Consider the following 24,260-nt stretch of genomic DNA (forward strand, 5'->3'; position numbering starts at 1 on the left):
GGAGAGCACAATCAGTGAACTATAAGATATTTATTTCAGATGACAAATTGCATCATTTCCATCATAAAAAGTATTGCTTCAGAGTTAGGTCATAGTTGGATCCAGGCAAAAGCCACGACAGTGTTGTTCTCTACAGGTTTGCATCACATTTTTGCCCCTGACAAATACAAAGAGAGATGAGGTAAGTTTAGGGAAGTACAGTAGTCGTCAGAGCAGACTGAGCTCCAACTTTTAGGGTATCATTCAGAGTACAAGCCCCTACTGTTGCAGATGCATGAAACCTTACTAAAGCAGTGTTCATTACTGGTCCCAGAGCTAATCAAGGTCTGAAACAGGTATGTTTGTACAGGGCTGGAACAAAAGCTTGCACATACTGTGGCTATCCAGGACCAGGAGTAAAGAACACTGCCCAACTGGAATCTCCCGGCAACATGTCTACCAGTGTAGTACTTACTAGTAGTTATAACTCTGTTAATATGGAGTACTGGTGCCTGTTGTTGGCAGTAGGGATTAGGAGCCTTAGGAGCAGTTGTAATAGGAGTACTAGCTATAGATGTGGCCAGGGACTGAGGTACTCTCTCTCTCTCTCTCTCATGCAGGGTTAGAAGGCACTGGCTAGAGAACAGGGTCATATATTCTAACTACAGGCTTCAGGATGAGAGGATTCAGCATCCCAAGCATACAGTAGTACATGCATCAAACAAACTAACGCATTCCAGTCATTGTAACATGCATTTCAGTGAGTGAATGAGACAAAATAGTAATGCCTAGTAACACTTCTAAACAGTATCTAAGGTCGGCTTTGCCTTCAGAGCAGGAGAGTTATTCCTCTCACTGGAGAATCTGCTTCACTAGAGGTAAAGCAAGCCTCACAGAAACCCAACAAACAAAGCCAAACATCAGAGTGGGAGACAGAGCAAATGGTTAAGCTACATCAGGATTTGACAGAAATAGTACAGTACACTGCAGGTATATGAATGATACAGATATTACATGTTATAGTGATATGACAACAGTTTTCCAGATTTTGTTCATACAAGAAGTCCTACCATTGCATCATGGGGCAGCTGACCTGAGATAAACACACAAGTGATTTGTGGGTAAAGAGGGAGACATACTCCCCCGTTGTCATACCGTGGGAGAGTTCTAAACACAGATGGGCTAGAACAGACTCAGTGTGCTACACAGTACAAAGCTCTTTCTGGAGAACAATGTACTGGTACCTGGCTATACGGAGACCAGCACAATGTGGTGTGCATAAAGCAGATGAACAAACCATTTGGGATTAAAGATTTAAACAGTTTTAGATCTTTTTTAAAATTTATAAATAGTTAACTTTTTTTATTTTGTTAGAAAAAGTACAAATGTGTCCTTTAAATGTTGAATTGGATCATAAACATGCATGGAATTAATCAAGCCTTCCTAACATATACAGTATCAATAAATATATTTATAATCAATGATAACCAAATTTATAATAAGTAGATGTGTGCTAAAATGCAGCATTAGCACTTCCAAGGCTGAAAATGGAAGACCCAGTAAGAAGAGGAAGTAAAACCAGGTTAAACTGTAGGTTCACATGCTGTGGGAGAGTAGGGAAGCAGATTGAAAGAAAGGGTTAGACACACAGACCTCTTTACTGAGGATAGACATGTCTGCAGGCTGAGCTGTGTGTTTCTCTGTGTTGTAGACAGAACAGTGTGTTCCTATGGCTTGTTACTCTGCCTCAGTGAGAGCTGTTGGTGCTCCAGTCGTAGGGCAGGTAGCTGACTTTGATCTTCCCAGAGGAGAGGACACTCTGCAGGCTGGACCTCTTGGGAGAGTCCCCCATGTGCTCCAGGATCCAGTTCAACAGCTGAAGGAGAGACCGGGCAAGGCTGTGTTAGGACAGGAGACCGTACTCTTCAGTTAAAGGTGAAAGGTCAGTTTTGAGGTACCTTCTCATCTGTGCCTCCGAAGTCTGCCTTGTACCACTTAAATATTTGGCTGAGACGGACCTCCCCCTTCTCAGAATCCACCACACAGCCATCATCGTTCTCCAGGAAGGACTCGGCCGCCGTGCGTAGCTGACTATCGATGTCCTGATTGGTCGGAGAGGACAAATCACGTGACTTTACTCATCTCCAGATTCATAAAATACTGTGTCACTACCTGTGTAGTATTTTCAGTGTAAAAACCCAGTGTGTTACCTGTGGAGTGTATGTTTTGATGGGTGGACAGCCCATAGCTCCACAGTTCAGCGCAAAATGGATGAGAGGCTCAGCGTCTGGGAGAGCCACCTGGTGGACAAACAGAAAACATCCACTATCACCACTACAACCACTGCCACAGATTGTGCAACATTTCAGATAAAAACATACATTTTCACCAGTAAATCAGAGATGTGAATAAAAAAAATGATAATAAGTTGAATAGGTTTCCCGGTCCAGCGGAGTAGTGTACCTGTAGACGAGGGTCAGTCTTAGAGAAGGGCTTGAGAAGCTGTGCGACGCCCTTTCTGTTCCCTCTCAGAACCCCGTTCTCTATGTCCTGCAGAGTGAACACCTCTCCTCCAATCAGGTAGCTCACATAGTTAAAGAACTGCAAACACACAGGAACAAAGTAATATCACTGCTAAACAGACTACGTATTACTTGTTGTCTTTCCACAATCCGAGATGGTGCTCTTACCTTGTACCTCTGCCACATGTTGGTTGGGGCTCCCATCCGGACGTTTCCGTGGATGACCAGAGCGTTGTAGGTGTTGATGAAGAAGGCTAGTTTCTCCTCTCTGGTCAGCGACAGCAGCTCCACTCTTTGTAGCTGAACAGCCAGCTCACAGTAGCGCTCAAACACTGGGCTCAGGGACATGGCCTTGTAGTCCACACACTGTAAGGAAACACACATATTGTAGTACAACTGTCATGTCATAATATATCTACTGTAATGGAGGGTGTAGTTAGTTCAGTGTGACTTACCTTTCCATCAGAAGAGAGGTACTCAGAGAACAACTTCAGGATCATATTCCTTAGAATGGCAGACAACTCAGCAGCTGAGAGAGAGGGAGAAAGAGAGAGAATATAGACATTATATAATTAATAATCTATTTTAACAGAAAATGAGCAGATGTCCTAACTAGGAAAGACATTGATTAAGGTTACTTCTTATGCAAGACAACAAGAGGCATGCAGAAAAGCTCAACTTATGCAATGACAGAGACTCACACACACGTTTGCACGAACACAGACAGATCAGCTGCTTTTAAGGACACCTACTCCAATCCCAGTTAATCGTATCAGGGAATTAATGTAATAGCCCACACCAGGTGTGGATTGCCTCTTACACTTGTGTGTTTAACTAGCAGAAAGAGAAGCTCCATGCAGGAAAGCCCACACCTACACAGTGTGATTTATCTGAAAGTGCCTGAACCACCCAAAGAGCAAGCAGAGACGACAGTGGCAAGGAAAGGCTCACTAGCAAGAAGAAACTTTGAGAAGAACCAGACTCAGAAAAGAGAGTCCTCCCTACCTACCCTGTAAAGGAGAGCATGCAGCAGTCTGTCCTGCGTTCAGGGCCGAGTGAGGGTTGCGTTCCATCAGCCTGTACAGCCTGTCACTCACTCCAAACCCCTCCCCCTTCCCTGCCCCAGCCACGCCCACCATGTACTTCCTGTCCAGTAACATCTGCCCAGTCTCACATGCCTTAGTCATCTCTACCAGAATCCGAGAATTAGAATCAGTTAGAATCATAGAATAGAACAATAGAATTAGAATTTGTACGTAGAATTTAGGAATATCTGTTTACTCATTCTCATTCCTTACCCATGCCCTTCTCTTTCTGCAGCCAGCCAACCAGCTGTGCTCCTGTGAAGCTGTTTCTGCACATGCTCAGTCCCCTCCACTGAAATCCAATCACATCGCTCTGCTTGAGATCCTCTACCACGTCCGCTAACGCATGCCTCTGACACTTAAACTCTGCAGAGAATGCACACAGGGCTTGACAATCATCTAATGTGTGAATGGATGCCACTCACCAGACATCAACACTATAGGAATGTGTAAGAGAAAATGGTTGGAGCAATTGACAATATTTATTTCTTACTGTAGTCCATATGAATGTATTTTATGGACCTGAGTGGTAGCAGAGGAGACTAGACCTCAGACACATATTGTGGCTGGGCAGAGAGGCCAGCTACTGGCTATCAGGTAACACTGATCCATTGTCTCTGCTTCTGCTGTGGTGACAGGAGATGGGCGCATACACACACACACACACACACACACACACACACACACACACACACACACACACACACACACACACACACACACACACACACACAGAGAGCTGTGGCTGCTGAAACAAAACTACAAAACCAGCATGTCTCTCATGCAGCAGATGCCAACATTCCACACTGACAAGACAGACACTTCTTCCCCAGGTCTTATGATACTGATATTATAGCTGGTATTCAAACAGTAGCATGTCCAGTAATATCAGTCTCATATCCAAATAACCCTGTCGAATCAGAGCTCATGTTTATAACTAGAGGAAGATGAGATTAGTCTCGCCGCAGGAGGTCTGTCTTTTAACTGCAAAAGGCAAAAATGGTTAATAAACTAATTTGACTGAATATGTCTTTGCAGCCATTCCAGTCTACCCATTCCAGTTCTAAGGTGCAAACATTTCTATAGAGCAGGGCCCAACTCTAAATCGACCGTAATCTAATCAGGCACAGGGCTTCTTGTGTGTCCACTGACCTCCATCAGCCTCCTCAGCTGTGTCTGAGCCATCTGATTGGTTCTCCTCGGGCAGGGGCAGGGCTTCTGACAAGACAGGCTCCTCCCTCACCAAACGCACTAGACGCTCCAACTCCTCTGGAAGCTTCAGAGAGTAGTGTTTATTTAACCTTTATTTAGCCAGGTAAGACATTCAGAAGCAAGCCTCTACTTACTACAATAGCAAACCCACCTTTTGTACAATTTTTGGTAAAGTACCTAAAGTTCACTTAACTGAATGACTGAATATAGAGCAGTCAGAGACAATGTATCCATCCATCTGAGAGACAGTGTTCTCACCAGTTCCTGCAGGTCATCATTCCCCCCGATGTGGACACTGTTGAAGAAGATCTGAGGAACTGTGCTCCGTCCGGTCAGCTTCTTCACACTGTCCCGGAGCTCTGGGTGCTTTCCCATGTCTACGTCACACACAGGCAGACCCAGACGGCCAAGGCTTGTCTTAGCCTGCACACAGTGGGGACAGCCCAGCACAGAGTACACCGTCACCCTGCCCAGCACCCTGCCCTCAGTCTCCCCCATCTAAACAGCCACCGGAGAGGATAAACAGAGAAGAGACAGAGGTTTAGTAAGCAGCATTGTTGGGTGGTAGTGGTGAAATTAAGTGTTTTGACAACACTTCCTTGAGGAGGTGTAGCAATAATTATGTACCAAGTTCCTTGTGGGGAATGACAGTGATTTGCAATATAGGTTCATTGGGTTGATGAAATCATGGTACACTATCAACTTCCTCCTCAAAACATGCTTACCTGCAGAGTTCATCAATACTGGAAAAAGTATATTTTTACCTCCATGATGGCATTTAACACACTGTTGAAGGACTATGTGGTTTAAACATTGCCTACAACGTCCTGTTAATAAATCTGACAAGATAGAGCAATCATGAGAAAGAAAAAGAACTTGGCTACTGATGACATCCACTTTGTCCAATCTTCTGCAGAGGTTCATCCTCTCTGGTAATAGGGTTAGTTTAGGGTTAGGGTTGTTTGGGTTACTAGGGTTATTAACGTACCGTTAGTTAGGAACACCCTTAGCTAATTAACGTCATCATACTGTGCTGGCAAGACCCATATAGCTAGCTACTGAATCGCTAAATGATTGCGAAGCCCAGCAGTACAGTAGTGTATTATCAACTGGCCAACATTAAGCTATCATATAAAATGCCAGATGCTTGACATAGCTAGCTAATGATACTCACCATAGCATAGTCTATGTAACCTTAGCTAGCTAGTTATCATCATCATTGCCTACCTTGTTTTGGGACGGCGTCGGACACCCTAACGTTACTTGCAATACGCCACAACCTTTATCGACAAATCTCAGAGATGCACGGAATAAATGATGTTCTTCTGTCGCGGTAATAATGCCTTAGTATGCATTATTAAGAGAAAAAAATTATACCTAGTACATGCTGAAAATGATTAGTTAACTCACTGTAGATGGCACTGTCACTTCTGCTTCTGTCTACAGGCAGCGTGCAAATACTTGCGGAACCTTTGAGGGATGCCGTGTTTCCTCCCGGACGTTCCCTTTGGTACCCTCGAGTGGTGGATGACGGAAGTACAACCACAGCCATTGCAGGTGTTTACTGGGTTAAAAGTTGAATACTATCGTTTTAAATATGCCTGTATTGTCCGATACGGAGCGTAAGGGCTGTAAAAATATGTTGGGTATCATGTCAAGGGGCGACATACTTTCGCTTAGCGATACAGTCACCAACAAAATGATTGCAGTGGAAAACATTACAGGTGAGAACTTAGCGGCTAATGTTAACCCAATAATAATGGACTAAAGGAGCCGAATGTAGCTGCTTTTCAGTCCAAAGACCACATGTTCTGTTTAAATGCGAATTGGCTTTGGATACAAAAACAGACAAATACTCAATCTAAACGTGAATCTATTGTCAATTGCGGTTCGGCTGTAGAATCCTAAATCCCTTTACTTTCATATCACAATTTGTATTTTTTAAATAAATGTAACCTTTATTCATCTAGGCAAGTCAGTTCAGAACAAATTCTTATTTACAATGACGGCCTAGGAACAGTGGGTTAACTGCCTGTTCAGGGGCAGAACGACAGATTTGTACCTTGTCAGCTCGGGGATTCGATCTTGCAACCTTTCGGTTACTAGTCCAACGCTCTAACCACTATACGACCTGCCGCCCCCCACTTCGAAAAAATGTCTCAAATGAAAAATACACACTTACTGTACATTGTTTTAATACAGTCGCAGCCCGCAGTATTGTTCAGTGTCAACATGTTTTTGGCGTCCGTCTACGGTTTGGTTACACACAGGTGTTCGGAGACGCAGATATCTAATTAGCACATGTAACTAGTCCAACCACAGTCTAACGTATTTTTCCGCTAACAAGCGCTGTAACATGGACATATGTGTGGGAACCCGAACCCTATAAATATGTGTATCAATATAACCTCTTATGATTTCTCCCAGATATGAAAGATAAGAACCTTTCTTGCATCCGAAACCATACCCCAAGCCATGCTGTTAATGTTCAGACCGAAAGTCGGGACTCTTAACAAAACACCCCCATACAGAAGACGCCTTCATCCAATGATCAAGGGGTAGCTAACCCACTCATAACTACCTCTAGCGCATATTGATGATAGTGTCTTCTGGCCAGGGCATTTTGTTAAGAGCCCCGACGCTTGTTATGAACGTTAAAACGCATCGCTTGTGGTATGATTTTAGAAACAAGGATTGAACATCTTTCATATTATCGAGAAATATTTTTTTTTAAACAAAAGGTTAAATTATTACACACCTTTTGTTAATTAAGGTTCCCACAAGGCAATATTTCCAAGTTACAGCACTGTTGGCTGCAACTGTGTTAAAACAGTGTACAGTGTATATTTTTCATTTGTGAAATTATTTTGTGATATGAAAGCAAAGGGCTTTTTGATTCTAGAACTATACCTCAATTGAGAATCGATTCACATTTAGATGGAGTATTTGGCTGACAGCCAATTTGCCTCTAAACAGAACATGTAAGGTCCTTGGACTATAAGGAGTAACATTAGGCTCCTTTAGTCCATTATTGGGCTAGCTAACTAGCTAGCTGCCAACCTTTGCAAGTTTTGATCTGTAAATGGTATACCATAGTAAAATCTTGGGGTCGTCTCTGTCTGTTACAGAAGCAGTTGAGGCCATTCTTTCATACACCAAGGATACGGAGGAGCTGCTAAAACGAAAAAAGGTCCACCGTGACGTTATATTCAAGTACCTGGCAAAGGAGGGGGTGGTGATGCCCCCCAACAGTGAGAAACACCAGCTAGTGAAGCGGACTCTAGAGTTTTGGTCTACTGGGAAGGTATAGACACATTCGTGTTTCTGTTTTTCTTGGAGGCTGAATTTGGCAAGAATATTTTAACATGATTTTGTCACTTAATGTCTGTGGTCTTGTTTGTAGGCATTGGACTATCAAACCCCAGCAGTTGAAACCAGCCTAAGTCTGAGACCAGCTGAGAGTGTCTCTGTTTCCTCTGAGGCAGGGTACAGTCCTGGTTTTGACCACCTGGCCTTGGCCAGACAGTTCTGTCAGTGGTTCTTCCAGCTTCTCAACAGTCAGAACCCCTCCCTGCACCAGCCTCCTAAGGACTGGGGACCACAACACTTCTGGGAGGACGTCCGTCTGCGCCTCTTCTCCAGGTACAAATCTGGACACAAATTATATAGTTTTTAGTCTCTTAGGGACTAAGCATTGATTTTGACTAACTTACCATTTTCTTTTGTATTGACCATACAGTATTAAATACCATATTAATTCATAGGACCTCTCTCTCACTCTCTGTCTCAGTGCTGTTGGCGAACAAATGGAAGAATTCCATGGCTCTGAGCTGACTAGCCTGCGTCTCCTGGCCCTGGCGAGGGACGAGAGGCTCCTGTTGAGCCCCAACCTTGACCCTCCTGGCCTGAAGGTCTTGTCCTCCCCCCACGGCCTGGTGTTGGTGGCTGTGGCAGGGACCATTCACAGAGATGATGTCTGCCTAGGAGTATATGAACAGGTGTTTGGCCTCATCCGCTCACCGCTGGAACAGAACAGCTGGAAGATCAAGTTTGTCAACCTGAAGATCAAGGGGCAGGACGCTCTGGGAGGAGCAGAGGAGCTGGCCTCTCCTGCACTGACCTGCAGCTCCTCTGAACTACAGCTGCTCTGCAGATGAGGGAACTGAGGTTCATCCCAATAGTCTAAAGGGGCTTCCTCTCCTTGCTTCCTTTCCCTTATCTGCACTTGTGAAAAACATGGACAGGTGAAAGTAAATTGCCAATGTCACCATCCACCATATTGTTTTCACCTATCTTAGGTTCTCAGGTCAGTGCAGATAAAGGAGAGAAGAAGAGAGAGACGCACTTCAGATGATTGAAATTCACACTTGGTGTCACTAAGAGAAGAGGACTGCTTTGTAGGCCATAAGGGAGCAGTAGTTAGAGATATGCCAGTGAGAATGAAAGACAAAGTGCACTCAATACATTATGCAAGTAATTTAATTGTCATGATGGGGTAAACATATATTTCATGGTCTGTTTTCCTCAATACTATATGGTTAGCTATTATTTACTGCTGTATCAAGAAGAAAAATGTACATTTTTTGCTATTAATACTATATTCCAGGATATCTTTAGGTTTACTCTCCATGTAATGGGAAAAATTCTTGGTTGGTGTAGGAATGGGTGGTTTTCACAATTCTTCTGTTCTCTCATTTGAGGCATTTTCCCTTAAGTGACCTGTGATCTGTGCCTTATGTAGAATAGTCTATAAGCAGAAGCATGCCTCTATCATCGGTAACGGTATATGGCTAAAACTTTAAGTATATTGTAAATATGTATCATACCAGTACTAAAAATAATTTAAACCTTTGCCTGTGTACTGTTTGCTTCGCTCTGTGTCATCCTGTTTGGCTGATATTATATTGACTGTATTGTTATTGATCAGGTATGTGACTTACAGTGCATTCGGAAAGTATTCAGAACCCTTGACTTTTTCCACATTGTTATGTTAGCCTTATTCTAATATATATATATATATATATATATATATATATATATTATATATATATATATATATATATATATATATATAATGCTCAAAAAAATAAAGGGAACACTAAAATAACATCCTAGATCTGAATGAATGAAATATTTTTATTAAATACATTTTTCTTTACATAGTTGAATGTGCTGACAACAGAATCACAAAAAAATTATCAATGGAAATCAAATTTATCAACCCATGGAGGTCTGGATTTGGAGTCACACTCAAAATTAAAGTGGAAAACTACACTACAGGCTGATCCAACTTTGATGTAATGTCCAACGAGTCAAAATGAGGCTAAGTAGTGTGTGTGGCCACCACGTGCCTGTATGACCTCCCTACAACGCCTGGGCATGCTCCTGACGAGGTGGCGGGTGGTCTCCTGAGGGATCTCCTCCCAGACCTGGACTAAAGCATCCGCCAACTCCTGGACAGTCTATGGTGCAACGTGGCGTTGGTGGATGGAGTGAGACATGATGTCCCAGATGTGCTCAATTGGATTCAGGTCTGGGGAACGGGCGGGCCAGTCCATAGCATCAATGCCTTCCTCTTGCAGGAACTGCTGACACTCCAGCCACATGAGGTCTAGCATTGTCTTGCATTAGGAGGAACCCAGGGCCAACCGCACCAGCATATGGTCTAAAGGGGTCTGAGGATCTCATCTCGGTACCTAATGGCAGTCAGGCTACCTATGGCGAGCACATGGAGGGCTGTGCGGCCCCCCAAAGAAATGCCACCCCACACCATGACTGACCCACCGCCAAACCGGTCATGCTGGAGGATGTTGCAGGCAGCAGAACGTTCTCCACGGCGTCTTCGGACTGTCACGTCTGTCACGTGCTCAGTGTGAACCTGCTTTCATCTGTGAAGAGCACAGTGCGCCAGTGTCAAATTTGCCAATCTTGGTGTTCTCTGGCAAATGCCAAACGTCCTGCACGGTGTTGGGCAGTAAACACAACCCCCACCTGTGGACGTCGGGCCCTCATACCACCCTCATGGAGTCTGTTTCTGACCGTTTGAGCAGACACATGCACAATTGTGGCCTGCTGGAGGTCATTTTGCAGGGCTCTGGCAGTGCTCCTCCTTTTACAAAGGCGGAGGTAGCGGTCCTGCTGCTGGGTTGTTGCCCTACTACGACCTCCTCCACGTCTCCTGATGTACTGGCCTGTCTCCTGGTAGCGCCTCCATGCTCTGGACACTACGCTGACAGACACAGCAAACCTTGCCACAGCTCCCATTGATGTGCCATCCTGGATGAGCTGCACTACCTGAGCCACTTGTGTGGGTTGTTGACTCCGTCACATGCTACCACTAGAGTGAAAGCAATGCCAGCATTCAAAAGTGACCAAAACATCAGCCAGGAAGCATAGGAACTGAGAAGTGGTCTGTAGTCACCACCTGCAGAACCACTCTATTCCATTTGCACAACAGCATGTGAAATTTATTGTCAATCAGTGTTGCTTCCTAAGTGGACAGTTTGATTTCACAGAAGTGTGATTGACTTGGAGTTACATTGTGTTGTTTAAGTGTTCCCTTTATCTTTTTGAATATATATATATATATATATATATATATATATATATATATATATATATATATATATATATATATATATATATATATATTTTTAATACAATTCTCAATCTACACACAATACCCCCATAATGACAAATCCAAAACAGGTTTAAAAGTGTTTGCACATTTATTAAAAATAAACTTAAATATTACATTTACATAAGACCCTTTACTCAGTACTTTGTTGAAGCAACTTTGGCAGCAATTACAGCCTTGAGTCTTCTTGGGTATGATGCTACAAGCTTGGCACCTGTATTTGGGGAGTTTCTCCCATTCTCTGCAGATCCTTTCAAGCTCTGTCAGTTTGGATGTGTAATGTCACTCCACAGCTATTTTCAGGTCCCTCCAGAGATGTTTGATAGGGTTCAAGTCCAGGCTCTGGCTGGGCCACTCAACGACATTCAAAGACTTGTCCTGAAGCCACTCCTGCGTTGTCATGGCTGTGTGCTTTTGTCGTTGTCCTGTTGGAAGGTGAACCTTCGCCCCTGTCTGAGGTACTGAGCAGGTTTTCATCAAGAATCTCTGTACTTTGCTCCATTCATCTTCCCCTCAATCCTGACTAGTCTTCCTGCCACTGAAAACATCCCTACAGTATGACGCTGCCACCACCATGCTTCACTGTTAAGCTTGGTACTCAGGCCAAAGAGTTCCATCTTGGTTTCATCAGACTAGCGAATCTTGTTTCTCATGGTCGGAGAGTCCTTTAGATGACAGTCCTTTAGTTTCTCCCTTCTCCACCGAAGGTCCCCAACATGTTCTTGGGGACCTTCAATGTTGCATTAAGTTTTTGTTACCCTTCCCCAGATCTGTGCCAAGACACAATCCTGTCTCGGAGCTCTAAGGACAATTCCTTCGATCTCGTGGCTTGGTTTTTGCTCTGACAAGCACTTCCAACTGTGGGACCTTATATAGACAGGTGTGTGCCTTTCCAAATCATGTCCAATCAATTGAATTTACAGCAGTCCAGTCAAGTTCTAAATACATCTCAAGGATAATCAGTGGAAACAGGATGCACCTGAGCTCAATTTTGAGTCTCATAACAAAGGGTCTGAATACTTATGTAAATAAGGTATTGCTGTTTAGTTTTTCATAAATGTGCGAAAATGTCTAAAATCCCGTTTTCACTTTGTCATTATGAGATATTGTGTGTAGATTGATGAGGTAAAAAGCAATTTAATCAATTTTAGAAAAAGGCTGTAACATATAAAAATGTTGAAAAAGTCAGGGGGTCTGAAAACTTTCCGAATGCACTGCATTTACCTAGTCCAACAGTATATGTTCTCTTTCGACCTGTGCTTTATGCATTCTTATAATTCACTGAATTTGCATTACTTTTCAATGTTTTGCACAATCATTTTGCAATAGACCATCAATACATTGGTTAATGAACCAAATGTTTAGCAGTTAATTCGATTTTTTATTGAGGTTACAAAGGTTTCTATTTTGCGTAATTGAAATCAAAAGCTCCCAGATATGCTCTGCTGAAATGGAACTGGTTAAATTGGCATATATTGCTGGCATGATCTGACATCAAGTTACTATGAAAAGTTTCAGCACACGTTTCTGATTTTAAATGAGCTCTTTGTAGTTTTTATAATGCCAGGATTTAATTACCTCGAGCGTTATGGTTGCAGAGAGTTGGAGAAGATGGATGACATCCTCACTTCGATTTACTGTCACTAACAAAAATACGGATCTTTTCAAATCAAATACACATTTTTCGTTACATGCTTCGAAAACGCGTGTGGACTAACAGTCAAATGCTTACTTAGGGGCACTTCCCAACAATGCAGAGAGAAAGAAAATAGAGAAATAATAGAAAATGAAGACATGTAATAATAAATACACAATGAGTCAGGATAACTTGGCTATATGCACAGGCTACCAGTACCGAGTCGATGTGCAAGGTAGTCGTGGTAGATACTATATGTACATGTAGGAATAAAGTGAAAGATAATAAATAGTAGCAGCAGTGCATGTGATGAGTCAAAGTTAGCGCAAAAAGGGTCAATGTAGATAGTCCAGGTAGCTACAGTGCCTTCAGAAAGTACTCACATTGTGTTGTGTTACAGTCTGAATTTGAAATTGATTGAATTGAGATTGTTTTGTCACCGCTATAGACACAATACCTCATAATGTCAAAGTGGGATTATGATTTTCAACATTTAATAATTAATAAAAAAACGAAATGTGAAATTTCTTGAGTCAATAAGCATTCAATTCCTTTGTTATGGCAAGTCTAAATAAGTTCAGGAGTAAAAAAGTATTTAACAAGTCACATAAATTACACTCTGCGTGCAATAATAGTCTTTAAAATTATTTTTTGAATGACTGTATCTCACCTCTGTACCACACAGATACAATTATCTGTAAGGTCCCTCAGTCAAGCAATGAATTTCTAACAAAGACCTGGCAGGTTTTCTATTGCCTCACAAAGAAGGGAACCTGTTGGTAGAAAATAAGCAGGCAATGAATATTCCTTAGAGTATAGTGAAGTTATTACTTATACTTTGGATGGTAAAATCCCTGGGGAAGCCAATGCTCAACCCTCCCTGAAGCAATTCCATAAGTGGAAAACTAGAGCTGCCTCCTCCATTTCAACTTCAACATTTCAACATCATCAAATCACTTCTGCTTGGTCTAATACAGTGCCATCTAAAAGACCGGAGTGATGGCCAAATCCAAGCTGGCTTCCGTTGACACTTTTTTTTGGTGTGACAGGACCATTCACACTTGAGCTTGCTAAGTTTAGCACAACGCTGATTGGCAAATTATACTCTTTTTGTGAAGGAAGGCCAGATGCTCGCTGACTTCCCTTGCCTTCAATGCCAAGGGTGGCAACAGTATACTCGTTTGGACGAGACAGACAGCAACTAGACAGACAGAGGGGCGTTGTGTTGCGCGCTCGGATGCTTTCTCCTGTGAGATACATTCAGCTTCTTACGAATTGTAGTAAAATTGTCATGTCTTGTTATGTCTGTTCCTGTCCTTTCTCTTCACTCTGTCTCTCTCTGCTGGTCTTTTTAGGTTACCTTCTCTGTCTCTCATTCTTCAGCTGTTCTAAATCTCCCCTAACTAGCTCATTCACTCTTTCCCACCTGTTCTCCCTTCCCCCTCTGATTAGGTCTCTATTTCTCTCTCTGTTCCTGCTACTTTCAGTGTCTGATTTTTGTTTGTGTTTTTGATGCCAGAAGCAAGCTGTCGTCCCGTTTGCTTCCACCTTGTCCTATCCTGTCGGAGTCTGCCTGGCAGGTGCATCCTGCATTATACTAACGTTCTTTTTGTTCCATTGACTACGTTGGAAGAGGATTTATGCCATTCCTGTTTTTTCATTAAAGAACTCTGTTTTCTGTTAAAACCGCTTTTGGGTCTTCACTCAAGTACATAACAGAAGAATCAGACCAAGAATGGACCCAGCGGCTCCGGACCCTTTTCACTCCGCCGTCGAGATCCAGGGAGCGATGCTAGGCAGACACGAGGAGGAATTGTCTGCTGCTCGACATGCCGTTGAGACCCTGGCCGTCCAAGTCTCCGACCTCACAAGACAGGTTCACCAACTCCACCTCGATCCACCGCCCACTTCCAGGGTTTCCGAGTCTCCGGAGCCCAGGATCAACAACCCGCCGTGTTACTCTGGGGAGCCCACTGAGTGCCGCTCATTCCTCACTCAGTGTGATGTGGTGTTCTCTCTCCAGCCCAACACTTACTCCAGGAGCGCAGCCCGCATCGCCTACGTCATTTCTCTCCTTACCGGACGGGCGCGTGAGTGGGGCACGGCAATCTGGGAGGCGAGGGCTGAGTGTATTAACCAGTATCAGGACTTTGAGGAGATGATACGGGTTTTTGACCGTTCTGTTTTTGGGGAGGAGGCTTCCAGGGCCCTGTCTTCCCTATGTCAGGGGAATCGATCCATAACGGATTATTCTATTGAGTTTCGCACTCTCGCTGCCTCTAGTGACTGGAACGAGCCGGCTTTGCTCGCTCGTTTTCTGGAGGGTCTCCTCGTCGAGGTTAAGGATGAGATCCTCTCCCGGGAGGTTCCTTCCAGTCTGGACTCCTTAATAGCTCTCGCTATTCGCATAGAGCGACGGTTTGATCTTCGTCGCCGAGCTCGTGGAAAGGAGCTCGCGTTCTCCGTTGCTCCCCTCTCCACATCACTGCCACCTGCCGCATCACTGCCACCCTCCTCCGCCGGCTCGGATGCTGAGCCTATGCAGCTGGGGGTATCCGCATCTCGGCCAAGGAGAAGGAACGGAGAATCACCAATCGCCTCTGTCTCTACTGCGGCTCCGCTGGTCATTTTGTCACCTCATGTCCAGTAAAAGCCAGAGCTCATCAGTAAGAGGAGGGCTACTGGTGAGCGCAACTACTCAGGCCTCTCCTTCTGGATCACGCACTACCTTTCCGGTCCATCTCCGCTGGCCCGGTTCATCTGCTTCCTGCAGTGCCTTGATAGACTCTGGGGCGGAGGGCTGTTTTATGGACGAGACCTGGGCTCGGGAACATGACATTCCTCTCAGACAGTTAGGGAGCCCACGGCCTTGTTCGCTTTAGATGGTAGTTCTCTCCCCAAGATTCAGCGTGAGACGCTGCCTTTAACCCTCACTGTCTCTGGTAATCATAGCGAAACCATTTCTTTTTTAATTTTTCGTTCACCTTTTACACCTGTTGTTTTGGGTCATCCCTGGCTAGTGCGCCATAACCCTTCTATTAATTGGTCTAGTAATACTATCCTATCCTGGAATGTTTCTTGTCATGTGACCTGTTTAATGTCTGCTATCCCTCCTGTTTCCTCTGTCTCTTCTTCACAGGAGGAGCCTGGCGATTTGACAGGGGTGCCGGAGGAGTATCACGATCTGCGCACGGTGTTCAGTCGTTCCAAGGCCACTTCTCTCCCTCCCCACCGGTCGTATGACTGTAGTATTGATCTCCTTCCGGGAACTACTCCCCCGGGGTAGATTATACTCTCTGTCGGCTCCCGAACGTAAGGCTCTCGAGGATTATTTGTCGGTTTCGCTCGACGCCGGTACCATAGTCTCCTCCTCCTCTCCCGCCGGAGCGGGGTTTTTTTTTGTTCAGAAGAAGGACGGGTCCCTGCGCCCATGCGTGGATTATCGAGGGCTGAATGACATAACAGTTAAGAATCGTTATCCGCTTCCTCTTATGTCTTCAGCCTTCGAGATCCTGCAGGGAGCCAGGTTTTTCACCAAATTGGACCTTCGTAACGCCTACCATCTCGTGCGCATCAGGGAGGGGGACGAGTGGAAGACGGCGTTTAACACTCCGTTAGGGCACTTTGAATACCGGGTTCTTCCTTTCGGCCTCGTTAACGCTCCAGCTGTCTTTCAGGCACTAGTTAACGACGTCCTGAGAGACATGCTGAACATTTTTGTTTTCGTTTACATGGACGATATCCTGATTTTTTCACCGTCTCTCTCGATTCATGTTCAGCACGTGCGACGCGTCCTCCAGCGCCTTTTGGAGAACTGTCTTTATGTGAAGGCTGAGAAGTGCACTTTTCATGCCGCCTCTGTCCCTTTTCTCGGTTCCGTTATTTCCGCTGAGGGCATTAAGATGGATCCCGCTAAGGTCCAGGCTGTCATTGATTGGCCCGTTCCTAAGTCACGCGTCGAGCTGCAGCGCTTTCTGGGCTTCGCTAATTTCTATCGTCGTTTCATCCGTAATTTCGGTCAGGTGGCAGCTCCCCTCACAGCCCTTACTTCTGTTAAGACGTGCTTTAAGTGGTCCGTTTCCGCCCAGGGAGCTTTTGATCTTCTTAAGAATCGTTTTACATCCGCACCTATTCTTGTTACACCTGACATCTCTAGTCAGTTTGTTGTTGAGGTTGACGCGTCAGAGGTGGGCGTGGGAGCCATTCTTTCTCAGCTCTCTCTCTGACGGCAAGGTCCATCCTTGCGCGTTTTTCTCTCATCGCTTATCGCCGTCAGAACGTAACTATGATGTTGGTAATCGCGAACTGCTCGCCATCCGCTTAGCCCTAGGCGAATGGCGACAGTGGTTGGAGGGGCGACCGTTCCTTTTGTCGTTTGGACTGACCATAGGAACCTTGAGTACATCCGTTCAGCCAAACGACTTAATGCGCGTCAGGCTCGTTGGGCTCTGTTTTTCGCTCGTTTCGAGTTTGTTATTTCTTATCGTCCGGGCTCAAGAAACACCAAGCCTGATGCTTTATCTCGTCTCTTCAGTTCTTCTGAGGTCTCCACCGACCCCGAGGGGATTCTCCCTGAGGGGCGTGTTGTCGGGTTGACTGTCTGGGGAATTGAGAGGCAGGTAAAGCAAGCACTCGCTCACACTCCGTCGCCGCGAGCTTGTCCTAGGAACCTTCTGTTCGTTCCCGTTCCTACTCGTCCGGCCGTTCTTCAGTGGGCCCACTCTGCCAAGTTAGCCGGCCACCCCGGCGTTCGGGGTACGCTCGCTTCCATTCGCCAGCGTTTCTGGTGGCCCACTCGGGAACGTGACGCGCGTCGATTTGTCGCCGCTTGTTCGGTCTGCGCGCAGACTAAATCTGGGAACTCTCCTCCTGCCGGCCGTCTCAGACCGCTTCCCATTCCCTCTCGACCGTGGTCTCACATCGCTTTAGATTTTATCACCGGACTGCCTTCATCAGCGGGGAAGACAGTTATTCTTACGGTTGTCGATAGATTCTCTAAGGCGGCTCATTTCATTCCTCTCGATAAGCTCCCTTCTGCTAAGGAGACGGCTCAGATCATTATCGAGAATGTTTTCCGAATTCATGGCCTTCCGTCTGACGTCGTTTCCGACAGAGGCCCGCAGTTCACGTCTCAATTTTGGAGGAGTTTTGCCGTTTGATTGGGGCTTCCGTCAGTCTCTCGTCCGGCTTTCATCCCCAGTCTAACGGTCAAGCCGAACGGGCCAATCAGACTGTTGGTCGCATTTTACGCAGTCTTTCTTTTCGTAACCCTGCGTCTTGGTCAGAACAGCTCCCCTGGGCAGAGTACGCCCACAACTCGCTTCCCTCGTCTGCTACCGGTCTATCCCCTTTTCAGAGTAGCCTCGGGTACCAGCCTCCGCTGTTCTCATCTCAGCTCGCCGAGTCCTGCGTCCCCTCCGCTCAGGCTTTTGTCCAGCGGTGCGAGCGCACCTGGAAGGGGGTCAGGTCAGCACTTTGCCGTAATAGGGCGCAGACTGTGAGGGCCGCTAATAAGCGTAGGACCAAGAGTCCTAGATATTGTTGCGGTCAGAGAGTATGGCTCTCCACTCAGAACCTTCCCCTTAAGACAGCTTCTCGCAAGTTGGCCCCGCGGTTCATTGGTCCGTTCCGTATTTCTCAGGTCATTAATCCTGTCGCAGTGCGACTTCTTCTCCAGCTATCTTCGTCGCGTTCACCCGGTCTTCCATGTCTCCTGTGTTAAGCCCGTTCTTCGCGCCCCCGCTCGTCCCTCCCCCCATCCTTGTCGAGGGCGCACCCATCTACAGGGTTCGTAAGATTTTGGACATGCGTCCTCGGGGCCGTGGTCATCAGTACCTAGTGGATTGGGAGGGGTACGGTCCTGAGGAGAGGAGTTGGGTTCCCTCTCGGGACGTGCTGGACCGTTCGCTGATCGATGATTTCCTCCGTTGCCGCCAGGTTTCCTCCTCGAGTGCGCCAGGAGGCGCTCGGTGAGTGGGGGGTACTGTCATGTCTTGTTATGTCTGTTCCTGTCCTTTCTCTTCACTCTGTCTCTCTCTGCTGGTCTTTTTAGGTTACCTTCTCTGTCTCTCATTCTTCAGCTGTTCTACATCTCCCCTAACTAGCTCATTCACTCTTTCCCACCTGTTCTCCCTTCCCCCTCTGATTAGGTCTCTATTTCTCTCTCTGTTCCTGCTACTTTCAGTGTCTGATTTTTGTTTGTGTTTTTGATGCCAGAAGCAAGCTGTCGTCCCGTTTGCTTCCACCTTGTCCTATCCTGTCGGAGTCTGCCTGACAGGTGCATCCTGCATTATACTAACGTTCTTTTTGTTCCATTGACTACGTTGGAAGAGGATTTATGCCATTCCTGTTTTTTCATTAAAGAACTCTGTTTTCTGTTAAAACCGCTTTTGGGTCTTCACTCAAGTACATAACAAAAATTATGAAACACAGAGATATCCATGAATACACGCCACTGTGGATCAACAGCACTGTTTTGACACCACAATACTAACCTCAATTACATAATGAAAAGAAGGAAGCGTGTACAGCTAACAAACATTACAAAACATGCATACTGTTTACAATAAGGCACTAAATAATACTGCAAAAAAACAAGACTCTCACAGCCTCACGTCAGAATTAGATGTTCATCCATGTTTCTCAAATGTCAAAGTTTTTAGTTAATTCTCTTTATCCTTCCAAGGTTAAGTTTAGGCATTAACTCCAAATGGTTAAGGTTAGTCATTAACTCCAAATGGTTAAGGTTTGGCATTAACGAGCAGCCATCTTGGTTTCCTGCTGCGTCTCTTCAGGATCTTGTTCTTCACATGTCTTGCCAGGTATTCTCTCTGCCGATTGGTTTGGCATTAACTCCAAATGGTTAAGGTTTGGCATTAACTCCAAATGGTTAAGGTTTGGCATTAACTCCAAATGGTTAAGGTTTGGCATTAACTCCAAATGGTTAAGGTTTGGCATTAACTCCAAATGTTTAAGGTTTGGCATTAACTCCAAATGTTTAAGGTTTGGCATTAACTCCAAATGGTTAAGGTTTGGCATTAACTCCAAATGGTTAAGGTTTGGCATTAACTCCAAATGGTTAAGGTTTGGCATTAACTCCAAATGGTTAAGGTTTGGCATTAACTCCAAATGGTTAAGGTTTGGCATTAACTCCAAATGGTTAAGGTTTGGCATTAACTCCAAATGGTTAAGGTTTGGCATTAACTCCAAATGGTTAAGGTTTGGCATTAACTCCAAATGGTTAAGGTTTGGCATTAACTCCAAATGGTTAAGGTTTGGCATTAACTCCAAATGGTTAAGGTTTGGAATGAACTCCAAATGTTTAAGGTTTGGCATTAACTCCAAATGGTTAAGGTTTGGCATTAACTCCAAATGGTTAAGGTTTGGCATTAACTCCAAATGGTTAAGTTCGTTCCCGTTCCTACTCGTCCGGCCGTTCTTCAGTGGGCCCACTCTGCCAAGTTAGCCGGCCACCCCGGCGTTCGGGGTACGCTCGCTTCCATTCGCCAGCGTTTCTGGTGGCCCACTCGGGAACGTGACGCGCGTCGATTTGTCGCCGCTTGTTCGGTCTGCGCGCAGACTAAATCTGGGAACTCTCCTCCTGCCGGCCGTCTCAGACCACTTCCCATTCCCTCTCGACCGTGGTCTCACATCGCTTTAGATTTTATCACCGGACTGCCTTCATCAGCGGGGAAGACAGTTATTCTTACGGTTGTCGATAGATTCTCTAAGGCGGCTCATTTCATTCCTCTCGATAAGCTCCCTTCTGCTAAGGAGACGGCTCAGATCATTATCGAGAATGTTTTCCGAATTCATGGCCTTCCGTCTGACGTCGTTTCCGACAGAGGCCCGCAGTTCACGTCTCAATTTTGGAGGGAGTTTTGCCGTTTGATTGGGGCTTCCGTCAGTCTCTCGTCCGGCTTTCATCCCCAGTCTAACGGTCAAGCCGAACGGGCCAATCAGACTGTTGGTCGCATTTTACGCAGTCTTTCTTTTCGTAACCCTGCGTCTTGGTCAGAACAGCTCCCCTGGGCAGAGTACGCCCACAACTCGCTTCCCTCGTCTGCTACCGGTCTATCCCCTTTTCAGAGTAGCCTCGGGTACCAGCCTCCGCTGTTCTCATCTCAGCTCGCCGAGTCCTGCGTCCCCTCCGCTCAGGCTTTTGTCCAGCGGTGCGAGCGCACCTGGAAGGGGGTCAGGTCAGCACTTTGCCGTAATAGGGCGCAGACTGTGAGGGCCGCTAATAAGCGTAGGACCAAGAGTCCTAGATATTGTTGCGGTCAGAGAGTATGGCTCTCCACTCAGAACCTTCCCCTTAAGACAGCTTCTCGCAAGTTGGCCCCGCGGTTCATTGGTCCGTTCCGTATTTCTCAGGTCATTAATCCTGTCGCAGTGCGACTTCTTCTCCCGCGCTATCTTCGTCGCGTTCACCCGGTCTTCCATGTCTCCTGTGTTAAGCCCGTTCTTCGCGCCCCCGCTCGTCCCTCCCCCCCCATCCTTGTCGAGGGCGCACCCATCTACAGGGTTCGTAAGATTTTGGACATGCGTCCTCGGGGCCGTGGTCATCAGTACCTAGTGGATTGGGAGGGGTACGGTCCTGAGGAGAGGAGTTGGGTTCCCTCTCGGGACGTGCTGGACCGTTCGCTGATCGATGATTTCCTCCGTTGCCGCCAGGTTTCCTCCTCGAGTGCGCCAGGAGGCGCTCGGTGAGTGGGGGGGGTACTGTCATGTCTTGTTATGTCTGTTCCTGTCCTTTCTCTTCACTCTGTCTCTCTCTGCTGGTCTTTTTAGGTTACCTTCTCTGTCTCTCATTCTTCAGCTGTTCTACATCTCCCCTAACTAGCTCATTCACTCTTTCCCACCTGTTCTCCCTTCCCCCTCTGATTAGGTCTCTATTTCTCTCTCTGTTCCTGCTACTTTCAGTGTCTGATTTTTGTTTGTGTTTTTGATGCCAGAAGCAAGCTGTCGTCCCGTTTGCTTCCACCTTGTCCTATCCTGTCGGAGTCTGCCTGACAGGTGCATCCTGCATTATACTAACGTTCTTTTTGTTCCATTGACTACGTTGGAAGAGGATTTATGCCATTCCTGTTTTTTCATTAAAGAACTCTGTTTTCTGTTAAAACCGCTTTTGGGTCTTCACTCAAGTACATAACAAAAATTATGAAACACAGAGATATCCATGAATACACGCCACTGTGGATCAACAGCACTGTTTTGACACCACAATACTAACCTCAATTACATAATGAAAAGAAGGAAGCGTGTACAGCTAACAAACATTACAAAACATGCATACTGTTTACAATAAGGCACTAAATAATACTGCAAAAAAACAAGACTCTCACAGCCTCACGTCAGAATTAGATGTTCATCCATGTTTCTCAAATGTCAAAGTTTTTAGTTAATTCTCTTTATCCTTCCAAGGTTAAGTTTAGGCATTAACTCCAAATGGTTAAGGTTAGTCATTAACTCCAAATGGTTAAGGTTTGGCATTAACGAGCAGCCATCTTGGTTTCCTGCTGCGTCTCTTCAGGATCTTGTTCTTCACATGTCTTGCCAGGTATTCTCTCTGCCGATTGGTTTGGCATTAACTCCAAATGGTTAAGGTTTGGCATTAACTCCAAATGGTTAAGGTTTGGCATTAACTCCAAATGGTTAAGGTTTGGCATTAACTCCAAATGGTTAAGGTTTGGCATTAACTCCAAATGTTTAAGGTTTGGCATTAACTCCAAATGTTTAAGGTTTGGCATTAACTCCAATGGTTGGTAACTCCAAATGGTTAAGGTTTGGCATTAACTCCAAATGGTTAAGGTTTGGCATTAACTCCAAATGGTTAAGGTTTGGCATTAACTCCAAATGGTTAAGGTTTGGCATTAACTCCAAATGGTTAAGGTTTGGCATTAACTCCAAATGGTTAAAGTTTGGCATTAACTCCAAATGTTTAAGGTTTGGCATTAACTCCAAATGGTTAAGGTTTGGCATTAACTCCAAATGGTTAAGGTTTGGCATTAACTCCAAATGGTTAAGGTTTGGCATTAACTCCAAATGGTTAAGGTTTGGCATTAACTCCAAATGGTTAAGGTTTGGCATTAACTCCAAATGGTTAAGGTTTGGCATTAACTCCAAATGGTTAAGGTTTGGCATTAACTCCAAATGGTTAAGGTTTGGCATTAACTCCAAATGGTTAAGGTTTGGCATTAACTCCAAATGTTTAAAGTTTGGCATTAACTCCAAATGTTTAAGGTTTGGCATTAACTCCAAATGGTTAAGGTTTGGCATTAACTCCAAATGGTTAAGGTTTGGCATTAACTCCAAATGGTTAAGGTTTGGCATTAACTCCAAATGGTTAAGGTTTGGCATTAACTCCAAATGGTTAAGGTTTGGCATTAACTCCAAATGGTTAAGGTTTGGCATTAACTCCAAATGGTTAAGGTTTGGCATTAACTCCAAATGGTTAAGGTTTGGCATTAACTCCAAATGGTTAAGGTTTGGCATTAACTCCAAATGGTTAATGTAAAGGTTAAGGTTTGGCATTAACTCCAAATGTTTAAGGTTTGGCATTAACTCCAAATGGTTAAGGTTTGGCATTAACTCCAAATGGTTAAGGTTAGGCATTAACTCCAAATGGTTAAGGTTTGGCATTAACTCCAAATGGTTAAGGTTTGGCATTAACTCCAAATGGTTAAGGTTTGGCATTAACTCCAAATGGTTAAGGTTTGGCATTAACTCCAAATGGTTAAGGTTTGGCATTAACTCCAAATGGTTAAGGTTTGGCATTAACTCTAAATGGTTAAGGTTTGGCATTAACTCCAAATGGTTAAGGTTTGGCATTAACTCCAAATGGTTAAGGTTTGGCATTAACTCCAAATGGTTAAGGTTTGGCATTAACTCCAAATGGTTAAGGTTTGGCATGAACTCCAAATGGTTAAGGTTTGGCATTAACTCCAAATGGTTAAGGTTTGGCATTAACTCCAAATGGTTAAGGTTTGGCATTAACTCCAAATGCTTAAGGTTTGGCATTAACTCCAAATGGTTAAGGTTTGGCATTAACTCCAAATGGTTAAGGTTTGGCATTAACTCCAAATGGTTAAGGTTTGGCATTAACTCCAAATGGTTAAGGTTTGGCATTAACTCCAAATGGTTAATGTAAAGGTTAAGGTTTAGCATTAACTCCAAATGGTTAAGGTTTG

The 24,260-nt window shown here is 44.9% G+C and overlaps 2 protein-coding genes across 4 annotated transcripts; one reads left to right on the forward strand and one right to left on the reverse strand.

The window, feature by feature from the left end:
* Positions 1 to 15: 15 nt before the first annotated feature.
* Positions 16 to 6,261, reverse strand: zgc:152951 (uncharacterized protein LOC569013 homolog). Of its 3 annotated transcripts, none has more exons than XM_064944286.1 (11): positions 6,209 to 6,261; positions 5,057 to 5,296; positions 4,739 to 4,862; positions 3,800 to 3,952; positions 3,511 to 3,690; positions 2,957 to 3,030; positions 2,670 to 2,867; positions 2,443 to 2,580; positions 2,190 to 2,279; positions 1,938 to 2,081; positions 16 to 1,855 (listed from the first exon to the last, which is right to left on the reverse strand). In XM_064944286.1, the coding sequence occupies exons 2-11, from the start codon at positions 5,294 to 5,296 to the stop codon at positions 1,727 to 1,729; spliced, it is 1,470 nt and encodes a 489-aa protein (XP_064800358.1). In that variant the 5' UTR covers positions 6,209 to 6,261; the 3' UTR covers positions 16 to 1,726. The 3 variants fall into 3 exon arrangements, with proteins under 3 accessions (XP_064800358.1, XP_064800357.1, XP_064800359.1); XM_064944285.1 differs by having other exon boundaries at positions 6,026 to 6,256; XM_064944287.1 differs by lacking the exons at positions 3,511 to 3,690; positions 3,800 to 3,952 and having other exon boundaries at positions 6,026 to 6,257.
* Positions 6,262 to 6,307: 46 nt separating this feature from the next.
* On the forward strand, positions 6,308 to 9,650 carry LOC135519195 (uncharacterized protein C3orf38 homolog). Its single transcript, XM_064944288.1, has 4 exons — positions 6,308 to 6,522; positions 7,927 to 8,102; positions 8,202 to 8,440; positions 8,589 to 9,650. The coding sequence occupies exons 1-4, from the start codon at positions 6,396 to 6,398 to the stop codon at positions 8,953 to 8,955; spliced, it is 909 nt and encodes a 302-aa protein (XP_064800360.1). The 5' UTR covers positions 6,308 to 6,395; the 3' UTR covers positions 8,956 to 9,650.
* The last annotated feature ends 14,610 nt before the right edge of the window (positions 9,651 to 24,260 follow it).

The sequence above is a fragment of the Oncorhynchus masou genome, chromosome 29, assembly GCF_036934945.1.
Source record: "Oncorhynchus masou masou isolate Uvic2021 chromosome 29, UVic_Omas_1.1, whole genome shotgun sequence".
Taxonomy (NCBI): domain Eukaryota; kingdom Metazoa; phylum Chordata; class Actinopteri; order Salmoniformes; family Salmonidae; genus Oncorhynchus; species Oncorhynchus masou.

Excerpts from the sequence above, each read along its gene's own strand:
- zgc:152951 (XM_064944286.1), bottom strand. The coding sequence starts at position 5,296 with ATGGGGGAGACTGAGGGCAGGGTGCTGGGCAGGGTGACGGTGTACTCT. Across the intron at positions 3,953-4,738 it reads AGCTGAGGAGGCTGATGGAG|AGTTTAAGTGTCAGAGGCAT; the intron begins GTCAGTGGACAC and ends CATTCTCTGCAG. Across the intron at positions 3,691-3,799 it reads GCAGAAAGAGAAGGGCATGG|AGATGACTAAGGCATGTGAG; the intron begins GTAAGGAATGAG and ends GGATTCTGGTAG.
- LOC135519195 (XM_064944288.1), top strand. The coding sequence starts at position 6,396 with ATGCCTGTATTGTCCGATACGGAGCGTAAGGGCTGTAAAAATATGTTG. Across the intron at positions 6,523-7,926 it reads TGCAGTGGAAAACATTACAG|AAGCAGTTGAGGCCATTCTT; the intron begins GTGAGAACTTAG and ends TGTCTGTTACAG. Across the intron at positions 8,103-8,201 it reads AGTTTTGGTCTACTGGGAAG|GCATTGGACTATCAAACCCC; the intron begins GTATAGACACAT and ends TCTTGTTTGTAG.